We start from the raw sequence: 12,186 nt of genomic DNA, 5'->3' as shown, positions 1-12,186 counted from the left end.
TCTCGGGCTGTGATTGGCCAGCGCGGCAGCCGCCCCTCCCCCCGCTCCCCTCTTCCCCCCCCGGGGCGGCTCGGAGGCGGGGCAGGTGGGGGCGGGCCCAGGTAGCAGGTTCGGCTGCGCCGCGGCCGCGCGTCGGAGGTAAATATTAAGGCGGTGGGTGTGGGGCGCTGGGGCCGGACCGGGACGCGGGCTAGCGACCCCGGGAAGGGGCGACGCCCGGCCGCCGAGGTGAGTGAGCGAGCGGGCGGGCGGCTGCGCCCCCAGGCGTCCCTCCCCGGCCTCGGGGCGCCTCCAGCTGCCGCCGCGGCCGTCGGGCCCTCGGCGCCGGCCCGTTAGTTGCCCTGGCCCGGAGCCGGCCAGGCCCGCGGGGTGCTGAGCCCGCTGACGTCAGCCCGGGCTCCCCCCCCCGGGGCTCCCCCCCACCCCTCCCCGCCCCCGGGCTTCCCGAGAGGGCTGCCGAGCCGGGGGAGCGTGGTCGCCGCCGCCGGGACCTCCGAACAGAGAGGACCTGCCGTGGGAGCCGCGGGGGAGACCTTTACAGATGGGGAAACTGAGGCACGGGCCGCCGGCCGGCCCCCGACGGCCCCGAGAGCCCCGGCTGTCCGTCTGGATCGCTCGGCCTCGGGGTGCTGGTGGCTCCCGTCCAGGAAAGGCAGTCGGGGCTCTGGCCTCGTTAATGGCGTGTTCTGCTTTTTCTTTCAGTTTCCCCCTTTCCAGGGTGAGGATGGTTTCCTACGACCCGGAGTTCTTTAGTTGAAAGGTGCGCTCGCTCTGTCGAAACAAGGTATTCTTTTCCTTCCTTTTGTTTTTCTTTGTAATCGTGTTGAAGATCTGCCCCGGGGGCGGGGGGAATTGGGGAGTCTTGAGAGAAGATAGTGTTTCCTGGATTTGTTTCTCGGCTGGGTCAGCTGCCCGGTTATTCATGTACTTGGCATCTTTTCTATTCCACCCTGTGGCATTTGCATGTTTTAGGGTGGTTGTCATCTTCCAGCCACCCAGCCTTTTAGGCTGTTCAGCCCCCGACGTCCCTGCCCCCCATCCTCTCCCTCTCCCGGGTCTCCCTGCAAAGTTGTGTCCTTGGCTCCGCGGAGGAGCGTTCCCTGCCTCGCTTTTGAATTCGGGCTAATAGAGATCTTAATAAGACTGTTCCTTTTGCAGTCATTGGCTCCGGGAAAAAAAAAAAAAAAAAATCCAGGCCTTGAGGGAGGGTGTTCATTCAAGGGTTGGTGTTCTGCACACCCCCTCACGCCCGGAGTACACTGAATGGCCCCGAGCATTAGGCTGCCAGGCCCCCACCGGGTAGTGGGTGGATTTGAGCGAGAACAGTATTGGGAGAAAATGACTTGCTGCGATTTCTTGTGGAAGTTCGTGTACTGTGAATGTCGGCATCACCCAGAACATTCTCCAGTGTTCTGCTGCAAAATGTTACTTACAGTTATTCCCGTGAAGAAGCCTTCCTGTGGATGATAACTTTTGCGAAGAGCTGATGAGACCAGGGCTGTATTACATAAAACAAACATCATTCAGCAGCAGTCATCTCTTGTGGTCTGGCACGCCTCGACTGTGATTTCTTTCTTTCTTTCTTTCTTTTTTTTTTTTTTTTGCTTGACTTAATGGAAGTCTTTATCACAAGAAGAGAGAAAGGAAAATCATCCTGCTCGTCAAACGATTAGTATTTTGTTCCTGGTTTCCACACTTTGACCTTAAATTTGTCAAGGTATCCTCATCAGTTACAATTTATAGGCATCGAACATGGTGTGAAGGTCTAGGAAACCAGTTTCAAGTGAACCTCAAAAACAACTTGTTTTTATGATTGTGAATTTTTGATTTGTTTCTTCCCACGTGTGTGACAATGCAGTAGGATGAACATTAGCTGTGACTTCATTTATTCTGAGAAGTAGTATAGTATACTTTTTCCCCCCCCTCTTTTAACCTGGAGGATGCTTTTGATCACTTCAACACCTAGGATGAGGAAATGGCATTTTGATCTTCACTTTTCTCACCTGGGTTAACCAAATTGTTGGTTCGTTTCGCACGTACTGAATGCCCATCACGCGTGAGGCACTGGTTTGGCATGGGAGATACAAGATGAAGGGCTTGGGGAGTTCCCGGTTTGGAAGTGGAGGGGCCGGGTTTAACCCTAGGGAGACTGCAGGGTTCCTTGTTCTTCTGCCATGAATATACATGAATATACATGAATATATATGCAGGAGCCAGACTCTTTTTTTTATTGTATAAATCCTGCTTGTTTTAGGGACTGATGACTCGTGCACTTGGGTTGCAAGTTAGAATGTGGGGAAAGATAAAACGGACTCTTTTCTGATCATGCAATCTCTGTTTTTCTGTTGGTAGCTGTTCAGTAGTATAACAACTTGTTCTTTTAGTGACAGAGATTATTCCTTAAAACGGTGATTATTCTAACTATCCAGAAGCTTTTGGGAAAAGTCCTGTATGTCTTCTTTCTTTGGTATTCGTGATGACTTTCCTGTCTCTTTGCCATTTATAATTGAGGGCAGTATTTGAGTATTGTAAGTTTTATTCTGATTTAGGTAGCCTCCTGTGGTTTTTAGAACAAGTCGGGATATTTGAGAAGATGCAAAAAGGTTCTTGAATTCGATCTTTGTTTTCTGTAGTGAGGTTCTTTGAATAGTATAACCTGATAGCTTGAGAATTGAAAAGACATTGCATTTTCTAGACAACCGTTGTCAATTGTACGTAGTTAATGCTGTTCATCTGTACTATATATTATCTTTTAGAATGTGGTGATTCTGACCTTTAATATTTCTGTATAAAACATATCTCCTGACTATCTTTTTTATTGGATTGACAGAACACTGATAAATATTTGTCTTTCAACCTCTGTCTTGGTCTAATGAATTTATTTTAATACAGTTAAACTCCTGTTTGTTCAGAATCCAGAACCTCAACAAGCTCAGATAACCAGAAATATTTTCAGAATCTCTGTGACTCTGAACCATTCCCTCTTCTCGAATGTTGTCAAAAGAAAGGCTTCCGGTATGGTTTAGGGTTAAATATATCATTGCACTCCACCTCTTTGGTCATCTTCACTCAGTGTTTAGAGTAATTATCGGGATATTCGAAATCACTCAATTTTCCAGTCTGAGATAAGTACGAAGGCATTTAGATGAATCATTTGTGATATATTTACACTCAAAGTGAAGTATACTATTAGAGGCAGTTTTAAGCCAATTAGACCTGAAAGGTAGTAAGAGAACATAAAGCAGGGCAGTTATCATATCTTAAATCTGTCATACCTCTTAGTATCTAACACCGTGCTGAGTGCACAAAAATGTTAAATAAACAAACCTTGATTGATAAAGAACTCATTGACAATGTCATTTAAATCTTTCCCATATAGTCTTTAGGTTTTATTGCTTGGCGTCCTTAAGACTTAATTTAACTGTTACGCATATTCCAGTGAAAGAAGAACGTAGTCGTTCTATTTATTTCTATGGTGGAGTAAAGTCTCTTTATTAACCTGTTTCTGCTGTAATGGCAGTATGTGAGATATTCACAATCATTAAATTTATTATCTTGTATAGCTTTGGAGTCATAAAGTTCCCCATTCACCTTTCTCTAACTATCTGTTGCAATCAAGAGAATCAGTGTTTAATATGGCAATTCCAAACTTACTCTTTCTTAATCTGTGCTTTCTAAAAAAGGAAAGGCACAGCCTTTTTATTTTTGGATAATGCTTTTTAAATATTTTATAAACTTTTGTTCTGGCTGTTTTAGTGGTCTAACATGGTCTAACATGACCCCTGCTTTTATTGAGTTGAAACTCATTCCATTACCCCTTGTGCTAATGCAGGTTAGAGCAAAGCTGCTTCTGTGTGTTCACTATAAAATATGGTTCTTAATAGTGATTGTTAAATTGCCTTCCACCCCTTTTTTTAAAACCATAGGAGTTACATATTAAAGTTTCTGTAGACACTCTCTTAAATGATTAGCAAAAAACATTTCTGTAACCAAATTCATATGAAACATAGCATCCTAATGAATTACATATAATAATCTAATTTTGTCTTGGTAATATATCATGGTGGCCTTTTTAAAAATCATGACATGGGGATCCCTCGGTGGCTCAGCAGTTTAGCGCCTGCCTTCGGCTCAGGGCGTTATCCTGGAGTCCTGGGATCGAATCCCGCATTGGGCTCCCTGCATGGAGCCTGCTTCTCCCTCTGCCTGTGTCTCCACCTCCCTCTCTTTCTCTCTCTCTCTCTCTCTCTCTTTCTCTCTCTCTGTTTCTCATGAATAAATAAAATAAAATAAAATAAAAATAAAAAAATAAAAATCATTACATGACTTGTTAAGCTAGAGACCCAATAGAGTAGGAATTGTGGGTATATAATATTAAGATTCAAGGATGTTCTTAATTTTAATATTTGAAGGTATAATTTTTAAAAATTCTAAATAGAATCATCATACTTGAAAAGCAGTTTTTGACCAAAAATATTTAAATACATTTATAAAGAGAACAAAGCAACTCACTTTTTTAGAATTTGCTTTTTGACTATCTCAACCTTCTGAAAGTAACCCAGTGTCCATGCAGTAAAGCCTCTGCGCTTTACTCCTAAAGGCCATTCAGAATTTATACATACTTCTTTGAGCTATTGTTGCTGGTTTTTTTTTTTTTTTTTTAAACACAAAGACATATTTCATCCCCTGGCTTCTCAGAATTGATTAGAAACAGTAAGTTGGAAAGCAACAAGGCCATAAAATGAGTCAAATGCACACTGTAGAAAACCACAGAAAATGGCTGATTGCAAGGGAAAACCAGGTACTGTAAATCTATAGAAAGGAGACAGAGGACCTCAGCAAGTATAACATCAAGCCTTTGAACACAGTAACAAACATCTTGGTGTAATGAAAATTACATTCATATTGATAATTTGATGATCTAGAAAAGCATATTTCCTTGTTGACATTGGAGAAGAAGTTTATTCAGAAATCACAAATACTTCATTTTGGTACTTTAGAGGAATACAGCCAAATTAAGGCTTTGGGTGACTGGGTAGCCTTCATGAGGGGTTTTGTTTATAATGATGCCAAGATAGGGGTTTCCACAGGTGTCTTATGTAAGTGGCAAATATAAACTGATTCTACTCCTGCTGAAGTAGATAGTGCCCTCAAGTGGAATTAAGACAACACATTATAAAGAAAGGAGAGAAAGAGAGAACTACTTTACACTAACTCTGTCCCTTTACTGAATGTTGTGTAGATATTTCAGTAATGTTGGTTTAAAGGGATGCCAAACTCTATCCTGTCTTGGGTAACTTACATGTCTCGTTCTGGGTTGTAGAGGGATAGATTTGTATAAAAAACTTGACCAATTCTGGAGTACTTCATTATCTAATGATAACCTTCCTTGTATAGATTTGCCAGGTTAGTCATTAAGTTAAATTATTAAATTTAATTTGGTTCTTTAATTAGGAATATTTATTTTTAAAGTCCCAGAATAAAATGGATAAATATGATGCTACTCTCAACTGCTGTTGTTACTCAGAATGGAAATGGATACCTCTACCTCAAAGAAGGATGGAGGGGCACCTGGGTGGCTCAGTCAGTTAAGCATCTGACTCTTGATTTCAGCTCGGGTCATGATCTCAGGGTTGTGAGACCAAGTCCTGCACTGGACTCTGTGCTGGGCATGGAGCCTGCTTGAGGTTCTCTTTCTCTCCCTCTCCCTGTGGGCCCCCCCCAAATAAGGATGGAATAAGTAACTGTATTTAGAAACCCAGTGGCCACGTTCATGTGACAGAAAATACATAAGAACTTTCTTTTTCAGTAAAATAATTAAGATAATGTACTAAATCTTCATTTGATTTAATGAAATTGTATCATTTTTAACCATTGGTTAAAGTAGGGTTGAGAAGGCTATTTTAATTGTGACAGATTAGTATTGTAAAAATTTTAAATGAAAATTTGAAACTGAGAAAGAAATAATCTTTTTGTATTCCTTTCTAGTATAACATAGTTAAAATTGTGGTATAAAAATGTTTTGTTACTGAATTACAGTTATGTTCCTTGTTATGTAGTCCAAGTTTTAGTGGCTACAAAATTGATATTTTTTAAAAGATTTTACTTATTTATTCATGAGAAACAGAGAGAGAGAGAGAGAGAGGCAGAGACACAAGCAGAGGGAGAAGCAGGCTCCATGCAGGGAGCTTGACATGGGACTCAGACTCCGGGTCTCCAGGATCATGCCCAGGGCCGAAGGTGGCACTAAACTGCTGAGCCACCCAGACTGCCCCATACAAAATTGATTTTTAAAGACACTTTTGCTATAATCAGATTTATATTATCTGACTGAAATTTTGAGAAATTAAATGATGGCTCTGATTAATATGATTAACATTTGCCTAAGGACAAAATGTACATGATGAAGAAAATGAAACTGGATCATAGAGTAAATAAATGATCCATTATCAAAATATGGAACACAGATATGAATTGTGCTTAAAGTTTCAGAATATGACTCATCATTTTTTTAATAGAAGATGTTCATCATAATAATTATGGTGGGGGTAACTTTTTACTTAAACTGTGTGTACAGAAGTAACAGCCTTTTTGGTTTATGTGTGTTTTGCCAAAATACAGCAACTTATTCATTTAAGTTAGGCAGGATCTATTAAAAATGCTACTTTTTAAAGTTTAAAAAATGTACATATATATATATATACACACGCACATATATATTTAAATATGTATATAATGTTATCTGTTATTAGAATTTGATTTTGTAAATTTCATTGCCTTGGAAACAAACATTATTGTATTATGTTTGAAGATACTTTACAATTGGATCTCCTTAATTGAAGATGCAAAAATGATGATAGATACAAATAATGTATGTCTTTTAACCTTTTTAGGTACTTTTGGAAGTATTTCACGTATGTGTGTGTTTTTATTAATAGAATGAGATCTTAAGTCTTTAATCTTAATTTTAGCTCATGTAGAATAAAGTGTAAAGTTTCTTTTTGCTTGTCCTCTAGGCATTTTGCTTTGCTGTCTTTTTACAGCATGGACACCAAATTGCTAAAAACGTGCTTTGGGACTGCCAGTGAATTTATCTTTTGCGGTTTTACTACAAACTTAGTAGTTTCCTTTTTTTTGAGTTAATATTTTGGAGTTAATGTCACAATGAGTTCAGGCTTATGGAGCCAAGAAAAAGTTACTTCACCCTACTGGGAAGAGCGGATTTTTTATTTGCTTCTTCAAGAATGCAGTGTTACAGACAAACAAACACAAAAGCTCCTTAAAGTACCAAAGGGGAGTATAGGACAGTATATCCAAGATCGTTCTGTGGGTCACTCGAGGATTCCTTCTGCAAAAGGCAAGAAAAATCAGATTGGATTAAAAATTTTAGAGCAACCACATGCAGTTCTCTTTGTTGATGAAAAGGATGTTGTAGAAATAAATGAAAAATTCACAGAATTGCTTTTGGCAATTACCAATTGTGAAGAGAGGTTCAGCCTGTTTAAGAACAAAAACAGACTAAGTAAAGGCCTCCAGATAGATGTGGGCTGCCCTGTGAAAGTACAGCTGAGATCTGGGGAAGAAAAATTTCCAGGAGTTGTGCGCTTCAGAGGACCCTTATTAGCAGAGAGGACAGTGTCGGGAATATTCTTTGGAGTAGAATTACTGGTAAGTTTGATAAACTATTTTAGTGAGCTCTGTGTGTGTGTGTTTCTGTGTATATTTGTATGCACACATGTATTCCCCCCCCCTTAAATACAATAAAGGAAGTTTTTCTAGAAATCTGTAATTTTGATGCTTGTAATTCTTAGGATTTACTTTCTAATGATAAATTGAGATGATGCAAAGATAATACATTGAAAACTTTATAAAAATGACCTACTATAGTAGGAAATACACATCATGTAATTATTCAAGGCTTTCAAATCTTAGAAATTTTAAGTGTGCTAAAAATGAACTCTACCAATTATAATTGAATTATCCTACAAAATTATTAATTACCTTGTGTCATTAGCATATGTAGGTTTCTCAGTTTTTTTGTAGTGTGTGCTCTTAAGTAATGAAATGTAGCTATAAGATTTTTAAAAAGGTCCAGCAATTTCAACTTGCTTATAGTCGTCCCTCATGACATATGTGAAACTCATCTTGGAATTTATTTCTCCTGAAGATAGAACCAAGAACTCTGTGACACATTTCTGAAATTAATATTAATTCTCAAGAACTTAAATGTCAGTTACATTTTTACATTCTTGTATATAGAATTTCATGCCTTATTAGTAATTAAAGTTTTTAAAGCAGTGATTGTAAAACAATTGGAGATTTGAATCTCAGTTATGGTATTTACTAGATGGATTGCCAAATTACTTAACCAAGCTACTTCTCTAAATCTGCTTCTTCATCTGTAAAATAGTGAAACCAGTACATAGCTTGAAGTATTTTTGTTATACACTGATTGAAGAGTTAGCGTGGTGGCTGGCATATAGTAAGTTCTCAGTAAGCAGAGCTAACATGATCATTATTTTAAAGTGATCAAATTTTATGACAAAATTATTGTTCAAATCACAGTGCAGAATCTAGCCAGGCTCTCCCACAGTGGAATTATGATGTAAATTTAATTAATTAATTAATTAATTAATTATATTTCAGCATCAGATACAGCTTCTTCTTTATTCTTTTCTAGACACTGGAAATTGAGCAGCAGCTGCTAATAATTCTATTTGTTGTGTGTGTCATTTAGAATTTTCCCAGTGATTTCCCCCAAATCCCCAGAGTGGATCATTTTTTCTTATGGATCATATTTCTCCATCTCTTTATCTATCAATCATTTTTGTCCCTTCTCATTTGAAAACTAGGAAGAAGGTCGCGGCCAAGGTTTCACTGATGGGATATATCAAGGGAAACAACTTTTTCAGTGCGATGAAGACTGTGGAGTATTTGTTGCGTTGGACAAGCTAGAAATCCTAGAAGATGATGACAATGGATTGGAAAGTGATTATGCAGGTCCAGGGGACACAATGCAGATGGAACTTCCCCCTCTGGAAATAAACTCCAGAGTTTCTTTGAAGCTTGGAGAAACTATAGAGTCTGGCACAGTCATATTCTGTGATGTCTTGCCAGGAAAAGAAAGCTTAGGATATTTTGTTGGTGTGGACATGGTAAGAAACTTTTGGAGAATATTATCTTTGTGGATATATCTTATTAGTTTTATGACCAATTTTAGGTACAAATTAAACACTTTGAATATTTAAAATGGACTAATTTGGAATAACTTAAAAAACATCTTCTAATTTATCTTTGGTAAAGGAACATATCAGTATATGGGACAGGAGTCTAGAGAGTTACATTTACTCTTTTTATCCAATTTGAATAAACTGGAATAATGTTTTAATCCTTAAATATGCTCTATGATAGCTGACCAATAAACAGAAAAAAAAAAAAAAAAAACCAAACCAAACCACCCGAATGTATTACATTATATCTTATTTTTCCTTATTTGAAAGGTTTTTAATCCCTTAATCTGTGATTCTCTTTTTATAATATTTTGCAAAATCCTATTGGCCTATCTGATTTTAATGAATAGTGTAAAAATCATGTATGGAAAATACCTGCATAGAGGAGGAACACATTACTTCTTCTTCTTCTTCTTCTTCTTCTTCTTCTTCTTTTTTTTTTTTTTGAACACATTATTTCTTAAAGGAAAAGTATCTCCTTAGGATGTAACTCACTCCAAAAATTCTTTTTTTCATTATGGTAAAATATATGTAACATAAAATTTACCATTTTAACCATTTTTAAATTTATAGTTGCGTGGCATTTAATTACATTCACATTGTTTTGCAACCATCACCACTATCTTTCTCCAGAACTTTTCATCACTCCAAACTGGAATTCTGTGTACTTTAAATGCTAACTCCCCATTACTCACTCCTCTCAGCTAGTATTCTACTGGTAGCCAGTATTCCACTTTCTGTCTCTGTAATTTGCCTTTTCTCTAGGTACCTCATATAAGTGGAATCCTACAGTATTTTTCCTTTTGTTCATTGTTTTGTGTCATTTTTAACGTTAGCTTACAATCATATTTGTTCATAATGGAAATATCCCAATATGGCAAGTGGAATGTTACCTGTGGATGTTAAGAAGAGGAGAAGAAAGAGCCTGAGAAGAAGATGTTTATCATAGATTGGAACTATGGATAAGAATTTGTTAGGTAGAAAGAAGTAACTCATACAGAATTATTAAACACTAGAATGAGTTCGGACAGATTGTGACTAACAGGCTCTTGTACTCACGATGTTTTTAGTGATTATTTTTTCCTCTCTTCAGGGATACTTTTTGGTAGGGGATGAATGTTCTAGCATAAATTTATCTTGTGCTTAGAAATTCTGGGAAATTCTGTTTGATACCCATTAGTTAGACAAACATTACTGTTTAGACAAACATTTGCTGAACATTTGCCATGTAAAAAGTTAGAGCCAGAGTATAAAATGTGTGGGCCCCTCGGGATAGCTAATGATAAAGCACACCTTTAATATTTATTTAGAGGAGAGAGTGTGAGGTGGGTGGAGAGGGGCTGGAGAAAGAAGGCTATTGGTCATGGTTAGTTTCTCTTGCTTCAGATCATTTGGGCCTCATACTTGGTAAAAGCCCTGTAGGCCTTCCCCCCTCCTTAGATGGCAGTCAGGATCATCTTGTTTATTTGGGGCAGGCTGCCTAGAACTTTTCCCCATCAGCTTCTCCTCTTGCCTCTATCTTTCAGTTGGCCTGTGCAAGTGTACATTCCAAACCCCTCTAGTGTGCTCTTTGAAAGGAAAGTTCTGGCCAATGCAGTATTTTTCATCTATTTCCATTGTTGTTCATGTGGTGCTCAGGGCAGTTGTCTGACTGGCCCATCTCCTAATCTAGCTGTGTGAACAGCACTGATCTACATGGTGCAACATTGGAACATAAAAAAATTAAATGTCTTCCTATGAAGATGGGTGTTACCATATAGACTAGGGTTTTACTTTCAATTTCTTGCTCATCTATGGGCTTCCTATAACTTGGTTATTCTTGGATCTCATTTTTACCAAAATAAAAAACAAACCAAAAACTTTATTACTGTGGTAATTATTTCTGATATATATATTTTTTCTTTTAGGAGAAATAAACTTGGCCAGTGTAAAATCTTTGGGAAGATCCTTTTCTGGAAAATATAGATTTTCATATTCATGTTTTATTGAGAAGGGCTTAAAATTTTATTCTATTACTTACTTTCTAGGATAATCCTATTGGCAATTGGGATGGCAGATTTGATGGAGTGCAGCTGTGTAGTTTTGCAAGTGTTGAAAGTACAATTCTTTGCACATCAATGATATCATCCCAGGTATGTTTTCTTGTGTTTATATATATTTTATATATATCAATATAAGGCAGAGTTTCTAAGCTGTGTTTGTTATGAAGATATAAATATAAGCTTCAAGATGCTTTTTGGAACTTGACTTTTTATATTTTGGTATTGTTATTAAATAGAATATCCTTTCTTACCCCCAAATGAAAACAACACTTAAATATTTTTATTTCTGAAAGTAGGGGAGTGTGGAGTGGTATTTATATATTACTAAATTTTCATCTCCCACCTCAGTGGGAGAATAAAAACCCTTTCTGATCATTGGAAGGGTTAGATAATATGATTGAGAACCTGGTTTAAACTAGAAGCCTCTAAGCAGAAGTTGGTCATGTAATATGACCTGATCTACTTGGGGAGAATTCTTGCCGAATGCGCTATGAAATTTCTTCCAGTTTTGAGATGGTGTAATTGATCAGGCTTCGTGTCTGTATAGTCAGAAACAGATCATTCAACTTTACACCTTATACCTTAAAAAAAACCCTTTAACCCTTTAACCCTGGGTGGTGTGGTTGGTTAAGTGTGTCTGACTCTTGGTCTCGGCTCAGGCCATGAGATACAGCCCTATATCGGGCTGTGCGCTCAGCATGGAGTCTAATTGAGGTTCTCTCTCCCTCTGCCCCTCCTGCTTATGCTCTCTCTCTCTCTCTGTCTCTCACTTTCACATAAGTAAATCTAAAAAAGAAAAAAAAGCCAAAAAACATTAAGCAACCTTTTATTTTTACCTCAAACAAGTAGCACCTAATAGCTGTTGTCAACGAATGGATAAATGCCTATTGATGGTGAAATCAACAGCATTTTGC

At 38.2% G+C, this 12,186-nt stretch overlaps 1 protein-coding gene across 1 annotated transcript in view; it reads left to right on the top strand.

The window, feature by feature from the left end:
- The first annotated feature begins 104 nt into the window (after window positions 1–104).
- CYLD (CYLD lysine 63 deubiquitinase) overlaps window positions 105–12,186 on the top strand; it is a 66,872-nt gene continuing 54,790 nt past the window's right edge. Inside the window, 6 exon segments of the mRNA XM_038531067.1 lie at window positions 105–228; window positions 703–784; window positions 7,017–7,668; window positions 8,853–9,155; window positions 11,258–11,333; window positions 11,336–11,362. Coding sequence (XP_038386995.1) covers window positions 7,165–7,668; window positions 8,853–9,155; window positions 11,258–11,333; window positions 11,336–11,362 — 910 coding nt within the window. The 5' untranslated portion in view covers window positions 105–228; window positions 703–784; window positions 7,017–7,164.

This window comes from Canis lupus, chromosome 2, assembly GCF_011100685.1.
Source record: "Canis lupus familiaris isolate Mischka breed German Shepherd chromosome 2, alternate assembly UU_Cfam_GSD_1.0, whole genome shotgun sequence".
NCBI classification, from domain to species: Eukaryota; Metazoa; Chordata; class Mammalia; order Carnivora; family Canidae; genus Canis; species Canis lupus.
The sequence above is the reverse complement of the archived record's forward strand: the minus strand, read 5'-3'. Positions and strand labels throughout refer to the sequence as shown.